The sequence below is a fragment of the Heteronotia binoei genome, chromosome 10, assembly GCF_032191835.1.
Source record: "Heteronotia binoei isolate CCM8104 ecotype False Entrance Well chromosome 10, APGP_CSIRO_Hbin_v1, whole genome shotgun sequence".
NCBI classification, from domain to species: domain Eukaryota; kingdom Metazoa; phylum Chordata; class Lepidosauria; order Squamata; family Gekkonidae; genus Heteronotia; species Heteronotia binoei.
The window spans coordinates 65,190,169-65,216,013 of record NC_083232.1 but is presented as its reverse complement, the minus strand read 5'-3'; the positions used below and the strand labels follow the sequence as shown (position 1 = coordinate 65,216,013).

Sequence of the window (25,845 nt, the reverse complement as noted above, 5' to 3'; positions counted from 1 at the left end):
ATCACAAAACCAATGGCATGGCACAGCAGCTATCGAATATACAGCCTTCAGAACAGAGGCCTTTGCTTGGGTAGTCAACAGCTCCTTCCTATTTCTCTGCCCTACTTATATTCTAGATATCTCTTGACCTGGGTAGAAGGTGGAGCTGACAGAATGTGCTTTTCCACATATGCTGCCAGTTTAATGGTTTAGGAGCTCAAGTGGAAAAGTATTTTTTTTAACCTTGATTTCTGGAAGGTGTCTGAGAAGCTTGATGCGGTCTACTGTTAGTTATCAGCTTGCTATTGCATTGTATCTTTTTATGGATTTTTTAAAAGGTACTTGCAAAACATTATGGCTAATAAAAACAGATTTTAAAGTCCAAAAAACAAGAGCCAGTAATAACATCAATTAAGATGAACCAAAATAATACAGCCTCATAAGCAAGCACTTCAGTTTCCTAAAACTCTTAAGCAGGCTAGATATTGAGAAGAAAAAAGATGAAGAGTTCTAGAGAATTTGAAAACTAGCACAACAGGCCTTGGATTCAGTGGGAACTCACAGGAGCACAGCTCCTGAACCTTTTTGAAATTCCATCTCCTCCTTCTGAGAGTCTCACCTCCTTCTTCTGAGAGTTTCACCTCCTTGTCCATTGAATAGTAGGTGCAGCTACATAACAATCTGGATGAGCTCCACCACCTATTTTTCTACAAAACGACCCCTGCACAACCATTTTGAATTATGCTGATTAGTCGTAAGAAAGGGGCTTTTTATTTTAGGATTTGGCTATCGCCAAACACACATACCTACAGATTTTAAAGTGTGAACAGACTGTCAATTTTGTTTTCAAATTCTTTGCTGATTTTATATCCTAGGAGTTGGTTTTCTACCACTACCTACATATTTCACAGATGTAAATACAGCTGTAGGTACTATGATTTTCAACAAAAGATTTAGACCCAGATGCCCCAAAATTCTGCACTCAGATGTATTTAGGCCTAGTTTTATGCAATAGATATTTTAGCTTCAGTCAAAATGCAGTGACAGAAGATATCTGACATTAATGGGCTTTAGAAACAAGACAGAATCCAAACAGGTTGTTAAAACATCCTCTCCCAAATTTAGTGGAATTGAGGGGTTTTTACAGTGCCATACATGTTTGGGCTTTTAAAAGAAGCTTGTGCAGGAAAAGCTTTCATTGTAGCACACAGGAAGAAACCTTAATGCAGATATAACAACATTGCAAGTATAGGCCACTTCATACATGACACTTTATATTCTATTAAAGGGTGCCTTCATCCAAAATTCATATGCATCACTTTAGCTGAAAAGCACAATTCACACATGATTTGATATGTGCTTCTTAAAATACTTTGAAGTAACTGCCAGGAAAGGTCGGTGGCACCAATTTTGAGTACTCTGAAGGGGTATGCTCTGAATATCAAATGAATAATGCCTTCCAGAATTGATGTAGTTTATGCAATTTGTATACTATCCATACCAGAGTGAGAAATGCCAACTGTGGCTCTGATTCCCTATGCTTACATGGACCAGCACAACAGTACGATCTCCAGTTTCATTACCTCTTCAGCAGGTGGGCTCTCTGGGAACCAGGAAGAGGGATGGTGAGGTTTCTTTAATAACTGCAGCAGAATACTTATTACTGGAAGCCCCCTACAGTATTTTCTTCAAAGACATGAGAGCTGAAAACTTGTTTTCCCAGAAACAAATAAGCTTAGAATGTTAGCATTTTTCAGAATGAATAACTTCTGTATCAATCACTTTATTCTGCACAATGAGTTGGATCCAACCACTTTTTCTGCTTCTCAGAAAGGACAGATGGGTTTCCTTTGACCAGCAAAAAAGTCTCAGCTGAGAGTCTTAGGACCTCCATGTACAAACGCTATAAGGGACAGGGGCTATAGTAAAGGTAAAGGACAAGAGGGGAGTTGGGCAAGATTGAGTGAAAAAGTTGGCTGGATCCAACTTCACATTTCTGGACTATCTTACTATAGCCTAATGCTCTGTCTCTCACACACACACAGGCAAACAGTTTTAACTCACCAGGAAGGCTTCTGTTCAATAAATTAGTCTGCATTCCCATGATTCATAGTTAAGCTTTTATTTGGGTTTTTTTAAACTAAAAAAATAAATTTCATTATTAAAGAGTGGAATGGGTCTAAACTAATGTTTACATATTAGTTTACTTGGTTTAGAATACCACCAAAGAAACAATAAAAGTGTACTGAATTAACCCCCCCGCAACAGAAATCTTTTGTTAGAAACTTTTGACAGTGGTGTAATTCAGTTGAATGGGGGGGGGGGGGGGAGTCTTATATGTTTACAACAAATGTCAGAAGTAAACATCTGGTGTTCGTGCTACCCTCATCTAAATTCCCTGTCAAAGCCAGTCACTGAATTACTGGCCTTATACCACAGTGCTAATATCATCTGCTTCCTCGGGTTTCTTTTGCCTGCTTGGCAGGGATTTCAAGTACTCAAGGTGCCTGCGTGCATCTTCTTGATTTTGCCGCACATAATAAACGACGTAGGATATCACCATGGTGAACCAGCCAAACATGGTGACCAGCATGGCATAATCAGTAGTTTTTTTAGGAAGGTTACAGAGGTCAGCATCAGCAGCATTAAGGAATGGCCTTCCAGCATGTTCGTCCAAGTCTGAAGTCTTACAGATGACACTATTGGCTGTGTCGTGGTTGGAGGCCATGCTCCTCAGGACCTGCTGCAAAGTGCAGTCACAGTGCCAAGGATTGTTTGAGATTCTGGGTTGAGCTTTTAAGTTGTTAAAAGCGTTCTTGTGCACACTTTTGATCCGGTTGTCTGACAAGTCCAGCATCTGCAAGGTTTCTGCCACTCCTTTGAACGAGTGTTCGTCTATGAATTCAATAATGTTTTTTGACAAGTTTAGGACTTTCAGTTGATGCAGGTCCTTGAAAATTTCATTTGGGATGGATGTTATCTGATTGGAGTCTAAATAAAGTAAAACAGTTTCGGGAGGAAGATCTCTGGGTATTTCCTTGAGATTTGCATTGCTGCAACTGACATTTAAACCTCCAGAATGGGAACAAAGGCAACCTTTGGGACACATACTGGCAGAATGAAAGCACAGTATCATGAGGACAAAGCTTTGTAGGAGCAGACACATGGAGAGGGAACGAGTTAACCACAGGTCTACCAAATGCATGCTGGGATGTCAGCATAATCACACGGCCGCTTCTCATTTACTCAACAGTGGTGACAAAAGTTCTCAGACAACAAAATCACAACCTCATTCTCTTCAGTGATGTCATCTGAAAATGCGTTAATGTGTGGACATCCTCATGACAAGTTTTCTTTTCAAAAACACGTTCCTGAAAATAAAAAAAAATCAGATTAAATGTACATATAAATGCAGCTTAACCATAAAGCACAACAGAAAAGATTGATTGTTTCATTAGTGTACAGTGAGATTTTCTTGACACTTTCCAGTTACCACCAGTAGAAGAGTAATAAGCATAACTTTAAGAGATCAGATGTAATACAGCTCTAACATCACAATTCTTGGGAGACATGGTTTCTTTTTTAATGCTGCCTTTCTAGAACAATTGTAATAAAACTTAATTACTTTCTTCTTTTTACAGTAGCAAAAACATTAATAAGATTTACAGTAATACTCCAGCAGCGGTAACAAATTAGGCAAGCATTCTTGTGGTTAATGACCTTGCAGCAAAAAATTCTGTGTATCTTTAAACCCAAATTAGACTATTTAACAGTGGAAGCATTTGTGCTGGAAAAAGACACTCATTAGTATTTCTGTTTCTCATGGCACAAATGGGACTGTCATTCTTTAATTCCTCCCCAATTGCCTTTTGCTTTAGAACTTTTTATCAACTTATATTGCAATTGGATTTTGTTCATGTTGGGGGCAGGAGCTTGGGAAATAAAATTTCAAAACACATTTCTACTGTTTCTTTTTAAATTTCTCAGCAAAAATACATTACAAAACCGGAATATGCTATTGTATAGATCATATTAAAGAAAACAGAGTAATGGCATAAAAGGAATTGAATTTACTTTTATCTTTAAATGAATTTAATGGGAAATTTTAATATCCAAATAGCTTTTCCTCAATTAAAATTGATCATAACAGAAAGACAGACTGTGAAATGCTTATAACACAAAATTCAGCAAAACAATTGTGTTCTTTTCCTTCTTCATTATGAACTGTGGTTCAGTTTTGTGATGATGGAAGGACCATTTATCTTTACATTTAATTTCTTTCATTTCTGAAGCTGAGAAATCTGCACACCTTCCAAGTTGTATTTACATTTAAATTAATCTTATTTTAATATAAAGAGATGTTTGTGCTAATTGAATTCCTATAATGTGTGAAATTCCATGGAGAAATCTGCACCACCACCACTTTGGTGCATGGCAGTGTCTTCTGTAGAATTCAAATGTTCTCTTACTTGAGAACTGGCAGGAGTATAGTAGATAACAAACCGGTGATTTATCTGAGAATCTCAGCCTAGCTTTAGATTTTCTGATTTAGCTTGGAAAAGATGAAGCATTTCAACCTGAGTTTGGCCATCTATAAAGCTGGAAGAACACAGCCCCATCTTCAGAGGCAGTTTTGTAACTTCAGGAATGAAAATGCCCTACATGCTGAGAGTGCTGTATTATTTAGCGGTATACCACTGAGTATATTTTGTCATGACTAGAAAAACTGAATTTTGAATTTTCAGATCCGAGTTTCATTAGAAGGAGCACAATGCCAAGGAAAATAAATGTGCTGTGTACAATGTTTACAGCAAAGCTGGAGTCCAGTAGCACCTTTAAGACCAACCAAGTTTTATTGAAAATGTAAGCTTTTGTGTACTAAAAGCACACTTCATCAGACAATAGTATGGGATGGAATTAGCAGTCGTACATATATAGAGAGTGAGCAGTGATATGCAAAATAGTGAGATCTGGTAATCATTGGTTTGGGTTGACTGAGCAGAAAAAAAACAGCAAAGACAGAACTGGAGATTGATATCAATGTCATTTGGTCTCCTAATTGTGAAGAGTAATAAATTAGAGTCTGTTGTAATGTCTCCTCTAAACTGTGGGTTAAAATAACATTTTCCTCTAGAATGAAGCTGGAGTCTACCCTGCTGTGATACTATCTTATTTCTTACCACCTGATTATTATGTTTTTGGGCTGATAGCTGTTTTTATTCTGTAAAATGTGCCCTTGCTGCCTATGATGTAATGTACTTTATTGCTTCTTGGTTTTAATATATTGTGTTTAGTTTTAATTAGGTTTTAATTTATGCTGTAATCTGCCATGAGCCTTAGAGGAAAAGGGTGGAATATAAGTCTGCAATATAAATAAATAAATAATACAAAAGTACATTAGAATAGAGTGGACGGATACAGTATTTGAATAGATTCCAGCATCATTCTAGGGGAAAATGTTGTTATTTTAACACTTGCTTTAGAGGAGACCAACTGAACATTACAACAGATTCTAATTTATTATTCTTCACATTGAAGAGACTTAATGACATTAGATCCAAATGGGCAGCTGTGCTGGTCTGAAGCAGTTGAACAAAGCAGGAAAGTTGCACCTTTAAGACCAACCAATTTTTATTTAGAACGTAAGCTTTTGTGTGCTCTTAAGCATACTTCATCAGACGAGTAATCCAGCACCGTGAGGCAGCCTCAGCCAATGGAGAAAATAGAGGTTTTGCTCTGTAGCTTTTGTGCGATTAAGCAAGCCTTGCAAAGCAAGCAGAAGGAAGCAAGAGAGAGGGAGAAGGAAGCAGATGACAGCCTGTTGCTTGGGGGCCAGACAGCCCTCTGGGGGCCTGATTCGGCCCCCAGGCTGTATGTTTGACACCCCTGATTTAAGGCATGTGCAGAAGAAAATAAACTGACTCCACAAATGTAAAAATGCGCAGAGAGTGGAAACTGAAGAACTGTGCATAAACTGATTCTGAAGAACTGTGCATAAACTGAAGAACTGTGCATAAACTGATTCCAGTGTATGTAGATCTATTGCCAAGAAAATCAGGAGTTAAAGTTGAGGGTGTGGAGAAGGTCTGGGTTTATATCCCTGCTCAGCCATAGTTCACTGTTACATTTGAGGAAATTCATTTTCTCTCAACCTAACCTACCTCTCAGGATTATAGTAAAGATTAGGGGTGTGCAATTTTTTTACAGTAATTTTCAGTTCACATCTATTGAACTTGAAAAAATTTTGGGATTCCCAAAAAATCCCAGATCCAAATAACAGTATGGTATTTAGACCCAGGATACTTTTTTTGAAATCCTGAAATTTTTCAGGTCCAGTAGACTCAAATAAAAAAATACCAATTAAAGAAATACTAGCCCAATACTGTGGCTGGATTGGCTTCTCCAGTAGTCTAGTTTAAACCAAGTTGCAGGAGAAGGCAGCACAGAGCTGCACTGGTGGGGAGTGATCTTGGCTGGGCTGCCATCTGCTGCCCCCTGGTTTAAACCAGGTGTCAGGAGAGGCCAGCATAAAGCTGTGCCTACAGGAAGCAATCAGCTCTCCTTGGGCACAGTGATCCCAGCTGGGCTGTCATCTCCTGCCACCCAGTTTGAACCAGGCAGCAGGAGAAGGAAGCGCAGAGCTGCGCCACTGGGGAGCTCTGAACTCCCCACTATCCCATCTGATCTTGGGCTCACTTCTTTTGCAGCCTGGTTTATACGGGGCTGCAAGCAAAGCCACCCACAGCCAGGGTCAGCCCTCCAACTAGGCAAATTAGGCATTTGCCTAGGGCATCAAATTGGGCCCTCCCGGCCCGGCGTCATAGGCAAATGCTCAAATTTTGCCCTGCAAGGGCTCCTGGCTGGCATGCAGCCTCTGTATCACTCCCTAAGTGTAACTCAGGGAGTGATACAGAGGCTGTGCACTGGCTAGGAGCCCTCCACGCACCGCTCTGATGATTCTGATCATCAGAGGGGGCGGGGAGGGTTCCTGGCCGATGCACAGTTTCGTATTGCCCTCTAAGCATCAGACGATGCTCAGAGAGTGATACATAGATTGTGTGTCAGCCAGGAGCCCTCCCCGCCCCCCTCTGATGATTCCCGGGGTGTGGTACCATGGAGGCAGTGGCGGGTGGCTGGTCTGCCTAAGGCGCCACGCACCCTAGGGCCGGCCCTGACCACAGCCACGATAGCAGGGAGCTCTGAGTTCCCTGCTAACTCAGCTGATTCTTGGGCCAACTCCTGCTGTCCCTTTGAAGTTTAATTGGACTACATAAGCCTGCCCAACAAGCAGCTGAGATGTGGGAAAAGTCTGCTCCCACCTCTTCACTGTTTTCAGATCTATCCACAAACATCCAACCAGGATTTTCTTGGGGTTTTCCCCCAGTTTTCTTGAGAAAATCTGGATATATTTAGAAAGTCAAAATGTACCAATAAGATATTTTCAGCTCAAGTAGATTCAAATGTGTGCCCCTAGTAAGGATAAAATAGGAATCTCTAAGTAAGATACCTTATTCTCTATGGAGGAACAAATGTGATAAAATAACATAAAAAATAGTGACATGCAGCTATGGCACTAGATTCAAAGTCCCAGGACCAGATCTACATGCTTTTTGAGGGTGTGTGTGTGTGTGTGTGTGCAAAATTGAAAAAATGATGCCTCTTTATGGGCCCATTCTATCGTATGGGCCCATAGAATAGAATGGACTCCCTACCCAATTTGGTGCTCCCCCCAGTGGTGACCGGGGCAAGTGCCCCCTCTGCCTCCCCTCCCCCCCCAGATCCGGCCCTGCAAAGTACTGGTTCCCATAAAAAGGAGATGTTCTTGATCTGAGCTTTCAGTTTTGCAAACTGGCAAGTATATCACCTAAAACAAAAAAGCTTAACTGAATACATGGAAATTCAGAGACAAAGTGTGGAGTAAAAACTGAAGAACCTGTCAACTTATCGCAGCTTTGATGTGTTGGTGAGGAACCTTGGAGGTTGCCAGGAAGCCTCCTATCTGATGATCTCCTCATAGGATGCTCCTTTTTGCTGTCAAAGAGGTAGAAAGAGATCTTGCTGAATGAGTCACATGGTGTCATCTCATATCTTATGGGTGAGAGGGCTTTAAAAAGAAAGAAAATGATGGTTGAGACGGTGCTGCAAAGCTGGCCTTTTAAGGTTATCACTATTGCTCTCTCTTGTCCCTTTCACAGACTGGAAATTTAACACATCAGCCACAAACAAATAGAAAAGCCCAAGAAACATCAACAGATCCAGGCCTGCATTATTAATAATGAAGAGTGGAATGGTTCTTATTTAACAAACAAAAAAAGTCACAGGGACTATTTAAATGGCAGAAAAGACATAAGGATCAATACACTTTGGGACAAAATTAAAGCTGGTTTTACATGATTTTGGCCATTTCCTACTGGCAGACCTGGCGCGTGGGAGTAGGTGTGGCAGGCGCCCCCTTACTCCCCTACACTCTTTTTTTGGGCCAACCCGAAAGTGGCAAGGCACTACTAAAACACCACGCTTTCCAAAGAGCGCAGCATTTTAAGCAGCACCCGGCCACTTTTGGATCGAAGGCAGCTGAGCGGCACCCTCATGGAAAGGCGCCACTTGGCCACTTTCATCCTGAAAGCGGCCAAGTGCTGCAAAAATGGCATGCTCTTTGGAGAGCATGGTGTTTTAGCAGTGCCCCACCACTTTCCAGTTGAAAGCGGCTGAGTGGCACCTTTTCATGAAGGCGCTGCTTGGCTGCTTTCATCCTGAAAGTGGTGGGGAATATCTAAAATGCCTTGCTTTTCGGAGGCTCTGAAGAGCCAGGTCACCTGCACGATAATGTCACTGACCACAGCGGGGGGAGGGGGGCGCAGCACAGGGGTCTGCCGGGAGCACGAGAACCCCTAGCGCCAGGCCTGCCTACAGGTTATCTTCCCCAGGTTCACGCTGCAGGAATTAGCATTTTTTCCTTTCCCAATAGCATCATAGTGCATTTGTGCACCTCCAGGGTCTTTCTCAAACCTGCTTTGCTTCAAAGTTCTGGGAAAGATTGCAGTAAAACCTGAATGGCTGCTGGGAAAATTCAGATTTTCCCAGGCACATGGTTACCATATTTCCTGACCCTGTTCCTGCAGCAGCCATTTCCTCCTCATTCTATTGGGAGCTTTTATGTTTAAAAAAACCTGTACTATAATGTTATTATATTATTATACCATTGTAACAGATATTCTAAATTCTCCTTTAAAAAAAAAAAAGAGTAAGCCTCTATCGCTTTCCCTTGTGGAGATACAATGGGAAAAGTATATGTTCACAATGGAAAAGGATAGCGCCTTGCTGGGGAAAAACCCTAAAAGCTAAGAATCCACAGAACCTGATATATCTATTGCTAAAATGGTATGTCTATATAATGATATTCTAGTGCCTATGTTTTTTAAAAAAAAAACACTGAAGCATCAGGTAACTCAACACCTGGGTGCACATAATTTAAACAAGAATCCAAGACACTATATATATCTCTACCAATTTATAGCTTAGGAGTCTGATGCATCTTTGAAGAGCCAATGCATGCACACACGCACGCACATGCATGCACACATAGGCCCTGCGTCCTGGTTGCTTAGTCTTAGGAAGTGTTCATAAGGCCGTAATAGGACAAAAGTAATTGGTTTATCTTTTGAAAGTACACCCAATGTAAAAGGACCCAGGGCTTCTACAGATGACACTGTATGAACACTGAAATCAACGTGTACAGCTAGAGTGAGCATGAGTGCATTCATTCTGCCTCCTGCCGACATGCAATTGCCAACTTTTAGGCTCCATCTCTGTGACCAGGAATGCTCATTTTCTGACTGTGTGCTATCACAGAGAAGGGAGCCTACCAGGACCGTAGCCAGGATTTTAAAAGTTGAGGGCACCCTTTCCCATCCACTGTGGGGCTTGCTGCTTCTCAGAAGCTTTCTGGGTTTGGGGCAAAAGCTGGAGGCTCTGAAAGTGGCCAAGTTGAGGCAGCCAACCCTAAAACTTTGGACTCAAGAAGGGACTGCACCTTGCGTGCAAGCAGGGGGCTTCTTTTCACCTCCCTTCCCCCCACCCTGGCACTTTTCAGCCAGTAGCTCCATCTGTGTCCCTCTCCCTGGCCCAGTCCATATGGCTTCCTCTGCCTCTCTCCTCTCCACCTGCTACTTTTGCTGCTGCAGTGCATTATGCCCTGCTCAGCTCCCCTGGCTCTGGCTGCCAGTGATGACACTTCACTGGCTCAGCCACGGCAAAAAAAAAGGGAAAAAGTAGATTGTGCTCCAACTGGGGGGGGGACCACCTTGTAGTAAGGGGGCAATGCCCCCACAGGCCCCCATGTGGCTATGGGCCTGGAGCCTAAGCATATGGACCTCCTACACAAGTAACCACCATGTTCACAAGCTGACTGCACAAAAGTAGAACCAGTGTGCTTATGTCTCCTCCCCTCTATTGTCTAATATTATGTATAGGGCGTTTTCGCACTCACCTTCAAGTGGTGCGACCACCCTCCTCACGCCGGCAGATCTGCAGGGATTTCGCACCAGAAGCGCCGGCGCACCCAAAAGAGCCGGCGACTTCCGTCGCGAAACCAGCTCAAACGTTTTCCTGCTTCTTGGCGGTTTCCGTTTGAGCTGGTTTCGCGACGGAAGTCGCCGGCTCTTTTGGGTGCGCCGGCGCTTCTGGTGCGAAATCCCTGCAGATCCGCCGGCGTGAGGAGGGTGGTCGCACCACTTGAAGGTCAGTGCGAAAACGCCCATAGAGATCTAGGGTTGCTCTGTGCATCTGTATTCTTCAAAAACCCCTCCCCCACACAAATAAAAGGTAGTCTTGGGATAATCAGCCCCCAAGGACAGAGTGGGTTAGCCTGGGGGAAGACCTGGGAGAAAGTCACGAATGAAAATATGAAAAATAGGCAATGAAAGAGATTATATTTGTGACAGTTGTAGCTAACAAAATAATGTACATGACAAAAAGATGTTGACCAAGTTCTATAAAGAATACTGAAGTCCTCTAGGGTTGCCAGCTCCCTGTTGGGAAATACCTGGAGGTTTTTGTAGTGGAGTCTGAAGAGGGTGGGATCTGAGTAGCAGAGGAATGTCAATGAGGTATAATGCCATAAAGCAGTCATTTTATCCAAGTGAAGGGATCTCTGTTGCCTAGAGACCAGCTGTAATCTCAGGAGATCGCCAGCTCCCACCTGGAGACTGGCAACCCTGGCTGCTTTATACTTTGCATTTGTATTCTGAATGAAAATTATTACAATATTCCAAAAGGCCATTGTCAAATATCTAGGCAAGGAAGGTGTCCTGGGTATCTGTATCTCAGAATGGCTGTTAATTTATGCTGCTGCCTAGGGAAATTTCTATTAATAAAGCACATTTGATTAAAGCAAAGTATCTACCTATTTGCATACATTTATTCTGCTTCCGTTAAGTAGCCTAATTTATCTTTTTGGGTTGCAGAATTTAGACGCTATGTTAAAAACTGCCACTTCTCTCATATAATGATCTACATTTGGGGGAAAGAAGATACTAATTATGTAACAGCTCCCTAACCGAAAACGAACACAAGAGAGAAAAATAAGGGCTGGAAGAAATTAAGATCTATGATATGTACTAGAATGCGTATATGCAATCACAAGAGAGGAATAAATTGCCTTGTTACATGGCATCATGAAAACTGACAAGTTAAAATAATCAGTGGAATATATAAACTGTATAGGACTAGCAGTTCATGCTAATAAAAGTAACAGTTGATTCATATGACGCAAAATATTTTGAAACAAACTAGTCCCTCAGAATATTTCACAGAAATATGCTGATTAAGAGTGAAATCCTAAACAAAGTCCCCCCTCCCGCCAGTGAATTCAGAAGGGTGTAACTTTGCTCAATACAGTCAATAAAGAAATACAGCAGTATAGGAATATGGCTAGTCACCATCTTTTTACAATGGTAAAATATTCTGAGAAATTAAAAAACAGGAAATGGTAAAATAGCAGCAAACACTATAGTAACTACAATTTTAAACCGCTGTTATATTTTGTGACAAAGTATCTCCTCTGAAGTATGCAGTTATCAGCTTTCTAAGTAGTGCCTATGATGGTAGAAAGTCACACTTTACTTTACTTTATTCGATTTATATCCCGCCCTACCCCACCGAGGTGGGCTCAGGGCGGCTTACAACAATAAAAGCTAACAAAGGTCGATTTAAATACAATTAAAATTATACAATAAAATACATAAAAGCCTAAAAATACATAAAACTCACATTGATATACACTATGCTACTATTACTTAAATCAGTCCTTCAAATTTCCAATATTCGGTAATCTGATGTTTAAGATTTAATATTCAGGCATTCTGCTCACAGTTAATTATATGCCAACCGGAAGAGGGTTGTTTTACAGGCCCTGCGGAACTGTTCAAGGTTCCGCAGGGCCCTCACCTCCTCCGGGAGCTGATTCCACCAACAGGGAGCTGCAATCGAGAAGGCCCTGTCCCTGGTCGCTTTCAGACGGGCCTCCTTTGGCCCAGGGATTATAAGGAGGTTCTGAGACCCCGACCTCAGCACTCTCTGGGGGACATGTGGGGAGAGACGGTCCCTAAGGTAGGCAGGTCCCAGACCATAAAGGGCTTTAAAGGTCATAACCAGCACCTTGTACCGAACTCGGTATGTTATCGGCAGCCAGTGCAGTCCTCGAAGCCCCGGCTGGATGTGCTCCCGTCTAGGGAGCCCTAACAACAGCCGGGCAGCGGCATTCTGCACTAGCTGCAACTTCCGGGTTCGGCACAAGGGCAGCCCCATGTAGAGGGCATTGCAGTAATCCAGCCTCGAGGTGACCGTTGCATGGATCACTGTTGCCAGGTCGTCGCCCTCCAGGAAAGGGGCCAACTGCCTTGCCCGCCTAAGATGAAAAAATGCGGACTTGGCAGTGGCTGCTATCTGGGCCTCCATAGTTAGGGTAGGCTCCAGTAGCACCCCCAGGCTCCTAACCCTGTGTGCCGCTGACAGAGGCACACCATCGAGGGCCGGTAAGGGAATCTCCCTCCCTGGACCACGGCGACCCAGGCAAAGGACCTCTGTCTTCGTCGGATTTAGCTTCAGCCCGCTCAGCCTGAGCCATCTAGACACGGCCTGCAATGCCAGGTCCAGGTTTTCTGGGACACAGGCAGGCCGGCCGTCCATAAGAATGCATAAGATCATTCCTGCTTTACCAAATAATACGCAAAGAAAGTAAAAAGAACTGATTTTCTGGTAACAATTATCATGATGCAATTAAATCCAATATCCTCACAGGAAGCAAACTGCAAAGTAAACAACCCCAGAAGTTAAGATATGATTTCGGAAAGAGAGTAATAAAAGATGGGAATGTGTTTCTGAATTACCGATTAGAAAGCATCTAACAGGAGCAATAATATGCCTACAAACTGTGCAGGAGCTACTTAAAAACACCAAAATAGACTCAGGGAAAATGTATGCCCCAAATTCATTTATTTAATTTTAAGATATACAATCCTTTCTATTTCAGGGTGTGGTACAGTAATTTGAAAAACTGTACAATTACTTTTTTTAAAAGTTTGAAACTGGAGGTGCAGTTGATAATATGTAAAAGATCCACGTGGCTAAGAAATCTCTTTTCAGGCTGCTGCATCTTGACATATATAAAACACACCTGAATCTGCATTATAAAAATTCTTTAAACAAAACTTGAATACATTTATGGCAGGTATTCAGAATTCGTGGTGGTATCTCAAAAGAAGACTCTTTGGCATTAGTACAGGAAAGAGACTTATAATGTAAATTGATGCAGTGCATTTGATGTCATCCAGAAAATACACACACAATCCAGTTTATGATCAAAAGGTGATGCATTCTGAGAAAACTGACAGTGATGAACCTGCTACCATGATGAGATGCCAGTCACCTGCTAGGTTTTTCCAAACTCCTACAGATATTTTCCTTAGAGTAAGCCCCACTGAATAACATAAGATTTACTTCTGAGTGGACTTGCCTCTCAGTGCTTCCTAAGTAATTTGCATTATAGATTGTCAGCAAGATGCATACAAAGTTAAGTAACTTTGCTCCATACAGTCAGTAAAGAAATACAGCAGTATAGGAATATGATTAGTCACCATCTTTTTACAATGGTAAAATATTCTGAGGAAAAAAAAAAACAGGAAATGGTACTTTGAAGAGTACCATGGATACATGTCAAGACATCAAAGGGGATTTCTTAGCCACATGTGTCTTTTACATACATATCCCCAGTTCTAAATCCCACCTGCTTTTCCAAACGTGAAACTGGGACTACGTTATTCTATATGCACTTGCCTAACTCAAGAAGAAACAAAAACTACTCAAAAGCAGTGCAATTCTTCCAGCAGTTCTATTGATTGCTTTAACATTTGCTTTGGCCATGTAAATAAATCAGAAACAGAACAGAATTATAAGACTGTTATAATGCAAGACAATCAGATTTATTTTTCTCTAAGGGCCAACATGGCTGCTTACAATTTCTACATTTTGAAGAATGTGGAATGTACAGCTCAAGGCTATGCATGTTTACTCAGAAGTCAGTTCTACTAGGGGTATTTAACACCCAGCAAGTGTGCTGAATTGCAGCCTCAGTTGTTCAAAAGGTATATCCTACACTTGGAAGAATGTGACCTTCTACCACACAGTGATAGGACTTCACTGATGAGAGTTACCTGATCTTCAACTACCAATATCTATAGATCTTCTTAGGGCTTTTTTTGCAGCAGGATCTCCTTTGCATATTAGGCCACACACCCCTGATGTAGCCAATCTTCCAAGAACTTACAGTAGGCCCTGTAAGCTCTTGGAGGATTGGCTTTATCAGGGGTGTGTGGCCTAATATGCAAAGGAGTTCCTGCTACAAAAAAAGGGCTTGGTTTTTCTAAGGACATTTTCCTGGGAGTAAGGCCAACTGAATTAGATTTATTTTTGAGTAGACATGTTTAGGACTGCTCTCTGTAGGAGCTACTCTGCTTCTTACTCACTCTGCAGAATCAAAGCATAGGGCTGAATAGATGTGATGTTTGTCACATGTCTTCCACATGCAGCTGCCTGTTGAAGCAAATGCCATCAATTCAGATCAGAAAAACTTGGGGGAAGTCAAGAGTCCCTACTCCCCTGCACCACAGTCCTGACCAGAAATGGGGCTCTGCAGAATTTTCAGAGGAATTTCTCCATGGGGACCAGCAGCTGTGTACAGCTGCCCATCCTTATGGAAAACATGTGACAAGCAGCTTGTCTAGTTGAGCCCCAAGTTCTCCAATGTGTAACTGAACCAACCAATGGCACAACAGAGAGAACAATAGGACGCCAACCTCCTAAGCTGCAAAATGAAAGTCATTCACTTCCTTTTTACTGACCTTTAACATTGCCCTATTATGGAGAAAACATCATTTACTTTCCTGCCACAACATAAACTGCACTGTGGCTATTATTTTATTATGCTCCAGAAGATCCAGGACTGATGAAATTGCTGGAAGCTCAGTCCTATAGCTACTCTGACAAAACTAATAATTCTTGTTATGACTTGGGAGAGGGGAAAGGTAGAAGCGGGTCAGAATCATTCTGGTTTGCACTACATTCCATAAGCTTGTCCTACTATATAGAGAAGCAGAGATATGTACGTTATTGTTTTAGGTAGAACAACAAATGACCAATACCTGGCATTTCTTTACTCAGATAAGCAGTACAGCTCAGCTGTAAATGGGAACAGAATTATTCCAGTGAGGGAGTCATCCCCTTGTGCCAGTGCTAGGAGTGTACTTGGTGTAGCTGTGGCTCAGAGAATCATGTCATAATGCTCTTTCATTAGGCCAATGAGGGTTTTACATGGTTTACAATGAAACCCATATTTTTCTCCCATGGTTATCCCAAAGTTCAATGCTGGGTTTGTTTAAATGCACACAGCATATTAAGGATGCTGCACTGAAAAAATATCCAATATATACATTTGCACACAATGGATGTATATCTGTAGTGTTCATGAAAATCAGGGACTTAACTTTATGAACTGTAAAGCATTTGGCAGCAGAAAAGAGATCCAGGTCTTTAATCAAGCAATCCAGTTCATTAAATTCTACTGTATGAACACACTGCTAAATACCTAGCATCACAGCTTTATTTTTATTATTGTATAATACAAAAACAAATGCTCTACAATAATGGTCCTAGCCTTTTAAAAAAAAAAAATCACTCAAACTTTAGTAAAAGAGTAAATACCAAAATATCATTTGGGGTATTTTTAACACCCCAATTTATTTATTTATATTTCAGATTTTTCTGCAAACCTTAAAATAATTTCTTCTGTGATTTTTACAAAGTTATGGAAGTGATCTTCTAAAGAACTAATTTACACAATAGTCAAATGTAGACTTGCTCACAACTTTAATGCTACTAGCTTTTTTCACTCACAATTAAGAATCTCTACTCACAATACTGTGGAGCTTAGAGGGAACATTGGATATGACCCCTTCACCCACTGGGTCCATAACAACCTGGGGCAGACTGAAAGTAATCATGAGTCATAACTTGATAAACTGGCTTCCCACTCTGAAATCTCCCAGAACAATCAATCTGGGGATGTCCAACACCAGACCAGAGATTACCTCTGCCAGCTCTGACAGGGCACCTACTGGAGGAGCTAGGTGGGCAGTACAACAACATCACACCCAACATGTTCCCATAACCCTACATAAGGAACATACAATTTGGGATTATAATAATCTACACAGAGAATCTGAGGAAGCAGAAAGAATGCTATAGAACGAAAACTAAAAATCGGAGGCTGGATGCTATATGTTCTTTCTGCTTGAGATGCTCTTGCTCCATTGTTGAGTTGGTCTGCTGCAAAGCATGAGTTCTTCTGGCCCTAGGCACTTCTAGTAATGAAAAACCAATGTCTTTCAGGGTACCAAAAAAGTGTCTAGTGCACAATGAATGTGTTCCACAATGGACAACCACCTCCTGAACAGATGAAGGGGGACGCGAGTGGCAAAAAGGTTTAGGATTCATTCCAGAATATTTTTCTTCATCATGTAACTTCTCATGGCATAGGTGTACATTTCTGTGTATGTTTATGAATATGCTGTTTAGATACTCAGCGCTATGAAGGCCAACCTTCTCTTATGGTAAGTTTATTAGGACTATTTTGTACTTTCATCACAATTAAATGGTAAAGCTAGAACATGCTTTTTCAGATTGCAGAGCAGCATGGCTGGAAAACTCCCCTGCAAAAAACAAGAACAAAACCAAAACAATCCACCCTTACTGACTGCACTACACATATGAAACTAGAATATTAACAAGCACAGCTTAGCCTTTTGCCCAATATGCTATTTTTCTATTGCTGTTTTTCCATGGGGCCCCACACCTTTGGCTCAAAGTGGTACAGCCTAGGGGAAACAATGCCCCTTGGTTCTAGTACATATAAAAGCCAAAATTCATAGACTGACCCTCACCATCACACCAGACTGATACTATGTATGAGGCTCTGGCTTGAAGGTAAGCACTCAGCAGCATCACAGTTCTGAGTGGCACTTTGTGAATTATGAAGTGCCATCAGTTCCTAATAAAGGGCCCAAACATGTTGAAAGGCAAAACACTAATGAAATAGGGGAAAAAAATATTTTTTTTTAAAAAAAAATGAACAGCAGATTAGCAGGAAAAGAAAAAGTTCAAGAGATTACTGATTTGATGAATAACAGATACCATCAATAATCAGGAAGCCTTGCCTCCAATTATATAACAAAGCTGTCATCTAATGAAAAACAATATCAGGACTACACTTTCAAAAAAGACTTGAAGTTCAAGTCTTCCCTACCTCCTTTGGTTTTCTAAGGTTTCTAATGCAATTTCTTTAATTGAGAACTGCTTTTAAAGCAAAAGTAGTTGGAAACACTTAATGACCTCATACTGTGACCTGTTAACATTAACAATTACAGTGTTATAAAATGGTTAACGGGGCCTGCATTGAACATTCAAAACTATAATTATACTTTGATTTCATGATTGCTGAATACATTGCTCCTCATTACAGATTAAAGACTTTCCTAATTATACTGTATGTGCAAGTGAATCAGCACTTTGCAATTGATGGGTTCACTTTGTATTAAAAACCTGTTTGACTTTACTTCTCCCCCCCACTCCATTTCTCAAGTTATACATATTGTATAAATACTACTTAGTAATTGACTGTGGGAGTATTCACAAAAAAACCTCAGCAACAATTAAAAAAAACAGAAAAAAATAGCAAATTGTCTATTTTTGTCTATTTTGCTTTTCGAAGTGCCAATTAAAGAGGTAACCCAAAGCATATTTTTCATATAGGTAAGTCATTAAAATAATGAGTACAGGGAATGATTTACAGATCTTCCCTTATCAAGATAATGAACAGGGCCAAGGGGGGCAAAGGGGGGACTTGCCCTGGGCATCACTGAGGTGTGTGGAAAATTGGGTATGGAGTCTATTGTAGTCTATGGGCCCACAGGATAGAATGAGCCCATTAGGGGGTGTAATTTTTTGTCCCCCAGCAAAAAACAGGTAGATCTGGTCCTGATAATGAAGGAGGGGATGGATATTATCTGTCACTGCCATTTCATTTTCTAAGTTGGCGCCCTCTTTACCAATGCACAGGAACACAGTTCCAGCTGGCTTGGCATTAGGGTGTGACCTATTATGCAAATGAGTTCCTGCTGGGCTTTTTCTACAAAAAAGCCCTCCTCACAATAAATGCTGTATTAAACCAAATGCTCATTCAAACAATAAATGCTTGATGTAATAATCCAGTATTTTTAGATATTTAGAAAAAAATATATAATACACTTTATACATGGTTGTTACCAGAAATGCTGGGGGTCTCCTCTTTTTATATGGGAATTAGAAGAGAAAGACCCTGGTAGAGCTCTTTTTGAGCAGAATCTCCACATAATGCATACCAGTACTTATTTTGGAGAGAAAAAAACACATTGAAATTACCAGACCGATACAATGAAAGGGATTTTTATTGAAAGAATAATATTTCAACATACACTCAAACAGAATTTAAACTAACACACATGCAAGAACACAAGAAAATAGTAGTTAGCAGAGTGGATAGGGGCTGGAGTTGGTGGGGGAAAGTTATAGCTACCTGTCCAGAAGGGGCCTCAGGTCCCAGGAGGATGGCAAGATGACCAGCATCTTGGGTGTGTGGTTTGGATCCAGAAACACACAACATGGACTAACGTTTGAGTGCTATTTTTATAGAGGAAAACATGTCCTGAGATAGGGTGACATGATTACTTCTTGGAACAATGTAGTGATTGGATTAGCTGGGAGTAAAACAATGTACTGGGAAATGCTGAATGCAGCTCCCAGGAAAAGACAAAGACTGTGGATCAAAAACTGGCTAATTAATAGGAAACAGAGAGAGTATAAATAGGCAATTTTCGCAGTGAAGGGTGGTAAGCAGTGGGGTGCTGCAGGGCTCAGTACTGGGTCCGATGCTTTTTAACTTGTTCAAGGTGGTGAGAACCAGAAAGGATTATGAGGCACTCCAAAGGGATCTGTCGAGGCTGGGCGAGTGGGCATCAACATGGCGAATGAGGTTCAATGCGGCCAAGTGCAAAGTAATGCACATTGGGGCCAAAAATCCTAACTATAAACACAAGTTGATGAGGTGTGAACTGGTGGAGACTGACCAAAAGAGAGATCTTGGGGCCATGGTAGATAACTCACTAAAAATGTCAAGACAGTGTGCGACTGCAATAAAAAAGGCCAATGCTCTGCTGATTATTATTAGGAAGGGAACTGAAAACAAATCAGCCAGTATCATAATGGCCCTGTATAAATCAATGGTGTGGTCTCACTTGGAGTACTGTGCACAATTCTGAGTCAAGTAGCACCTTTAAGACCAACAAAATTTTATTCAGAATGTAAGCTTTTGTGTGCTGTAAGCACACTTCATCAGACAGTAGGATGGAATGGCAAGCAGTCCTAAATACAGAGAAAGTGGGCAGTGAATCAGCATTCAAAATAATGGAATGTCCCTTAGCAGATTAAAAGAATCACAAGCCAGGACTTAACAACTCAGCCTCTGTCCACTGGGCTAAAAAAACAAAACCAGTAATAAACACCAGAATAGCAGATTGATGTCCATTACGTATCCTGCAATAAATGAGAGTCTGCTCTAGGTTAAAAGGAGGGCATAAGATCAAGGTGACAGATTTAGGAAGGGATGAACCAAAGTTTTGGGGTTTGTGATAAGGAGTGATTTCTCCTTTCCTGTTGGCTCCATAATGCAGAAGGATATCTCTTTTGTTTTAGATTGGGAGGGGGGGGGAGTATTAGCATGGAGACACCCTATAGTCAGCTCCCAAAATAACAGACCTCTGCTTAGATGCTTGAAACCATTTTGTTTGGTTTTACTCCCTTAGTTTATACTGTACACTTTCACACTCCACTCTGGCTTACTTCTAACCCAAGCAAGGCTGGCACTTACACTTTAAGAGAACTGGGGGTGAGTGATGATGAGGTACTTCTTTTTCCCAATGTGCCCTTTGTAGGGATACACAGGGGGCCTAACACTGTGTCCATTATTGACAATGAAGAAATGGACTGAACACAAGTCTTTGTGGAGAAGTAAACAAGACAGTTACTTCAGTACATTCTTATATGAAAAATATTGAGCCAGAGGGAACCACCATCCAGACTTACAAATGTGGCCTCGGCTACAGTAACCTTCACATATGGTAAAATTGGGAAAGGTACTTAGATCCAACCCATAAGCTGTTAGGACTTTGCACGCCAACCTGTTTCACTACCTGGCATAGAATACTTGTGTCGAAATACCTCTTGCTCATTATTACTTCATAAGTATAGCAAAATATGTTTATGAGTTGCTATGATGATTCAGATAGGAGATTGCATTCTAAATATGGAAAGCAGAAGAATAAAATCAAACTCAGATTTATGTCCAGTTGTCCCCAGTTGATGGTTTGAAACTGAAAACAACTGTAGTAAACCAAATAGCTGTGTGTCTCCTCTGAATTTTCTTGGTCCTGTGCTTCTTTGGAGTTGCTTAGCAGATGGCCAGAGGTGCGGGGGAATCTGATCTGCTGGCCATAAGGGTAACTGGTGGTCTTATGCCGTTGAGAGGACAAATCCCCCATGAATTGTTTGCTACATTCCCAATCCCAAATGTTTGCTGCTACTTCTATTCTGGTTCTTGAAAACACTGCACCTCTTTCCTTGACATCAGAGTAAAATGTTGATTTAAAGGTAACCTCTTCCATCAACAGTTCACATGCAAGCTTAGTAAGCGGAAAGTTGAGATTTTTCTAACAATCTTCTGTGTTGTACTGTACTCTTTCTGTTTAGGTGACAACTTGTTTCTCTGTAATCTGAAAGAAAAAGTTGTCCTAAAAGTCTAACAGTGCAAACCTAAACCTACAGCATTCTAAGCCCACTGAGCTCAACAGACTTACAAAGGTATTATTCTCAGCAATTTCACACACACTAAATAATGTTCTTTCAATCCACTTTCAAGTGATCACAAAGTAGATTGGAAGTGGACTGAAATTTGATTAATGTGCATTATTCATCTTGGTGAAAGTGCCATCTGCTTAGAATGGCACAATAACAGGACTAAATGATTCAGGAGATCCCTTTTTTATTGTTAAAACTTTTCAGCATTTATTTCCCTGAGAAACTACCAGCCCTACAAATATGTAGTCCCCCACTGACTGGGATAGATGGCCAACCTGCTAAAATATTTTGCATAACCACTAACTGCAACAGAACACTAAAAACTCAGCCTCCATTTTCTAGTCTCTAGCCCTCATTTTCACAGACACACAACTGGATGGCAAATCTATTGCACATTCTATCTCCTAGGATAAGGTCAACTCATTATACACAATTAAAAGTTTCAGATTATGTTTGTCACAGAAGCTTTCATTATGCACCTCAATGGTCAACCTGATACTGAGAAATGCAGCTGAGACATGGCAAACAACCCAGGCAATCCATTTGCCTTAAGTCAGAGAGAGCTACCATAGGATAAAAAAATAAGAGATAACTGCTTTGTATCAATCATCACTGCATGCTATTGCCCAGTTGTTAACCTGGCAGCAGGTTAACACAAAAAAAGTCCAAGGCAAATAAAACCTTTAAGATGAAATCATTTTCTTACTTAATGTTAAGATTCCAATGTGTTCTTTAGTGCTCAACAGGCTTCCAGACTGTGTTTTAATTAGGTCTGATTGACACATGACAGTGGTGAAGCTAAGAGCATCTCTGTGGAACTTTGTTTGAGTTTAATGTCATGGCATAAACCAGTACAAAACTGCTATGCATGCTTAATTAGGACACTAGTGCAACACCTACGAAGTCTACATATTTCTGGCATGCAAAAAGGGTGAGGTGGGCACTCTTATCCCCTGTCCTCCATCCACTAATGCATCTGCATGCCCAGTGTTGCTTTGCACAAACCCAGGGTCCCCAGGGCCTGGGGGGAGGAAGTGTGTGATCAAGTGGCATAATTAGCAGACCAGTGCAAAACCTACAAAGGCTCATACCTCTGGCATGCAAAGTAAGCATACATAGCTGCATTTCTTGGGATGCAAGCAATTTTAACTGAGACACATGAGCATTCCTTTTGTATTACCAGTATTACATTTAAATTAGATATGTGTCATGGAAGACATGACTTAATCCACATATTTTCACAGCTCAATGGAAATGATTTGCCATATATTTGGACAAAGACCCAATTCTCTACAAGTTTGTCCTACCACTAACTTCAAGATATACTTGTGACCCTCTAATGACTAAATCCTTTGTAACAAAATGCAGTTTTTCTATTAATGCATGCACTGCTGGCCCCAAATAACAACCCTGTCAGACATTCCTTCTTACTAGGATAATAATGACATACTGTCTGTAAGAATTTTGAAATAATTGAAATATTTATGTTCCTCATTTCCCATTATCATACAATTGCTTCAGAATTTGTTTCTTTCCTGTAAAAGCCAGTTGTCTTTTTGTTACCTGGATATTTTCAAATCTACATCACTATATTTTGAAATATTGCACAATTATATTAGTCTGTGAAACACACAGCATTGGAAAAAAACAGCACAGGTCCAGAGACAGACTGGGAAGGGTGGAAAACAAACGAGATGCCTCATCCTTTAAAGCCCACCAAAATATAGTGTGAAGTAAATTCTACCAAAAGAATACAGTGAATTGCATAAACAACCCATCTAATTGCCAGGGGAGGGGGGAGAGGGAAAATGCATAGAAAAGTAAACCCAGGAAAGTAATGAGAGAACTCTACACTTCAAACACCTGCATCCCTACCCCAATTAGCACAAGTCTGACACAATGAGACAGTTTGGATGGAATAATGAATGAGTTGCATATTGCAGTAACTCAGAACAGGAAAGAGTGAAGAAAGCACCACTCTAATTAGGCTGAGGAAGATCTGTTGATAATAAAGTAAGTGAGGTGGAAAAGCCGTAAACACCTGAGGGATATTTTCAGCATGGAACACATTAGTAGTACCTATGAAAGCTGGCTCAGTGTGACGGCACACATCATTCAAGAAAGATGATTTCCCAAACCACCTGAGAATTTGCAACTGATAGAGAGTTCAAACTTATAAGAAAAAAGAAATGGAGGCTTTTGTCAAAGAATGGCTGAAAATGTTGTGCTGCATCACAACTCTGGGGTCTTATTACTTTTCAGGAGGTTTATTGTTTCAGGTACCTCCTTTGGGGTATATCTGTGGCACCTTTAAAGACTGACACATTTATTGTGGCACGAGCTTCTGTCATAGAACAGACTTCATCAAATTCTCTCCATAATATTTGTGAACAAGCAGGGAGTCTGAAATATGAATGAAATATCTTGAAAAGGAACGAAGCACAAAATGTACTATGATATTGCACTGCTATAAAATTAGTAGGCAGCAATAAAATGCTTCACTCAGAAGAGTTATAAAAATGAGTGGCACTAACAGAGTCCCAGCACACAGTTCCGGGGCTGGGGGAGCATTTAGGGAAAAACAAATGGCAATGAAAAAGAGTATGCTTTCACTTAAACGATGGGACAGTATTTTGAATGGAAAAATCCACCATGAGGTGTTAAAAATTAGCTCATCAATAGAATTGAAATATAAATCTAGAACACATAAACTGTTAGTACAATAAATGTATTTGTATTTTTAATATGGGCATATGAAATCATATTAACTACAAAGACAAGAACAATTACAAATTGCACAATTAAGTCAATGTGCAAACCTATCATACTGTCATTCAAATCATCTTATATAATAAACATTAAAGTCAGAGCTTATTGAACATAAATTTTACAAGAGATTCTGCAGACTCTGTAGGTTGACTGGAAATGTATACTTATTTTGCTCAGGTGATGAAGTCCTCTCTAAAAGTCACGCTGTAGAAGACAAATGAAGGCTGCATAATATTTTATATCTACAGCAAATATTCACAATGTAATTGACACTTATTCATTAAGGCTAATTACACTCAGCCATAGAATTCCTTCAAGTATACAAGACTGCTGCTTGAGGAGAATACTACAGGGAGGCTGACCATCCTAAAATGTACACCATTCCACTGTAATATAAGGCCTCAGTCCAGCACGGGTCCAAGGATAAGGAAAAGAGGGAAGGCAGGTACTTTACTGCAGAAGGAGGAATTTTCATTGCTGCATGATTACTTCTGTTCCAACATGACCCAAAAGCACCAGCATTGCACCAGCTGACATTCTAGTGATGCCAGCACTTTTGGGCCATGCTGGAAATGACATCATCAAATGATGACAAAGATAACTGCCCCCCATTTTTTTTTATTATCCGGTTTGCATGATACAACCAACCACTATGTAAGTAGGGTTGCCACCAGGTCCTGTCCATTTAGTAAAGGCTTACTATGTGGACAGGTGAAGCTTTTCATTACATGAAGGTAAAAAAAAATTCACCTGGAAAATAACACCCAATTAAGCCTTCCTCTTTCAGTCTGATGGAAGCCCTGCATATAACTTCAATCATCCAAATGCTTGAAAAAAGTCTAAAAACTTTAAATAAAACTGAAACAAACAAAAATCCAGTGACATTTTCAATACTGAAGAAGAGTATCAACAAAAGAAACAAAATTAAAATAAATAAATAAATAAATAAATAAATTTTATTTTTATATCCCGCCCTCCCCCACCAAAAGGCGGGCTCAGGGCGGCTCACAGACATGACTACGTCATGATTCAATTAAAAGCAGATAAACATTATGAATACAATACAATTACATATATAGATTAAAATACATAAAAATAGGTGCTATAATTTCTGGTGTCACAATTACATATTATCAGCTTCAGTTACAACATAAGATGGCTAGAGTTAGAATGATTTTATCGAGTTAGTCTGGTCCTAATTCAAATGCGAGTTGGAAAAGAGAGGTTTTGCAAGCCCTGCGGAACTGGTTCAGGTCCCGCAGGGCTCGCACCCCCTCTGGGAGTTGATTCCACCAGCGCGGGGCCACTAATGAGAAGGCTTGCTCCCGAGTTATCTTCATTCTAGCCTCTCTTGGCCCAGGGATTTGTAGGAGGTTTTGGGAGCTAGATCTTAACGCTCTCCTGGGGATATATGGGGAGAGGCGGTCCCTGAGGTAGGCAGGTCCTCGGCCATATAGGGCTTTAAAGGTAATAACCAGCACCTTATACCGAACGCGGTAGACGACCGGTAGCCAATGCAGATCCCGCAGCACCGGCCGCACATGTTCCCACCTAGGTAGTCCCATCAACAGCCTGGCCGCTGCGTTCTGCACTACC

At 40.8% G+C, this 25,845-nt stretch overlaps 1 protein-coding gene across 3 annotated transcripts in view; it reads right to left on the bottom strand.

Annotated features, from left to right (window-relative positions):
* Positions 1 to 2,080: 2,080 nt before the first annotated feature.
* Positions 2,081 to 25,845, bottom strand: part of LRRC3B (leucine rich repeat containing 3B) — a 151,425-nt gene continuing 127,660 nt past the window's right edge. For 2 of the 3 annotated variants that reach the window (XM_060248805.1, XM_060248802.1), the window contains exons 2-3: positions 7,913 to 8,083; positions 2,081 to 3,350 (exon numbers count right to left, since the gene is read on the bottom strand). In XM_060248805.1, the coding sequence (XP_060104788.1) occupies positions 2,408 to 3,184 (777 nt within the window). In that variant the 5' untranslated portion in view covers positions 3,185 to 3,350; positions 7,913 to 8,083 and the 3' untranslated portion in view covers positions 2,081 to 2,407. The remainder of the gene's footprint in view (positions 3,351 to 7,912; positions 8,084 to 25,845) is intronic. The other variant, XM_060248806.1, reaches the window with a different exon arrangement.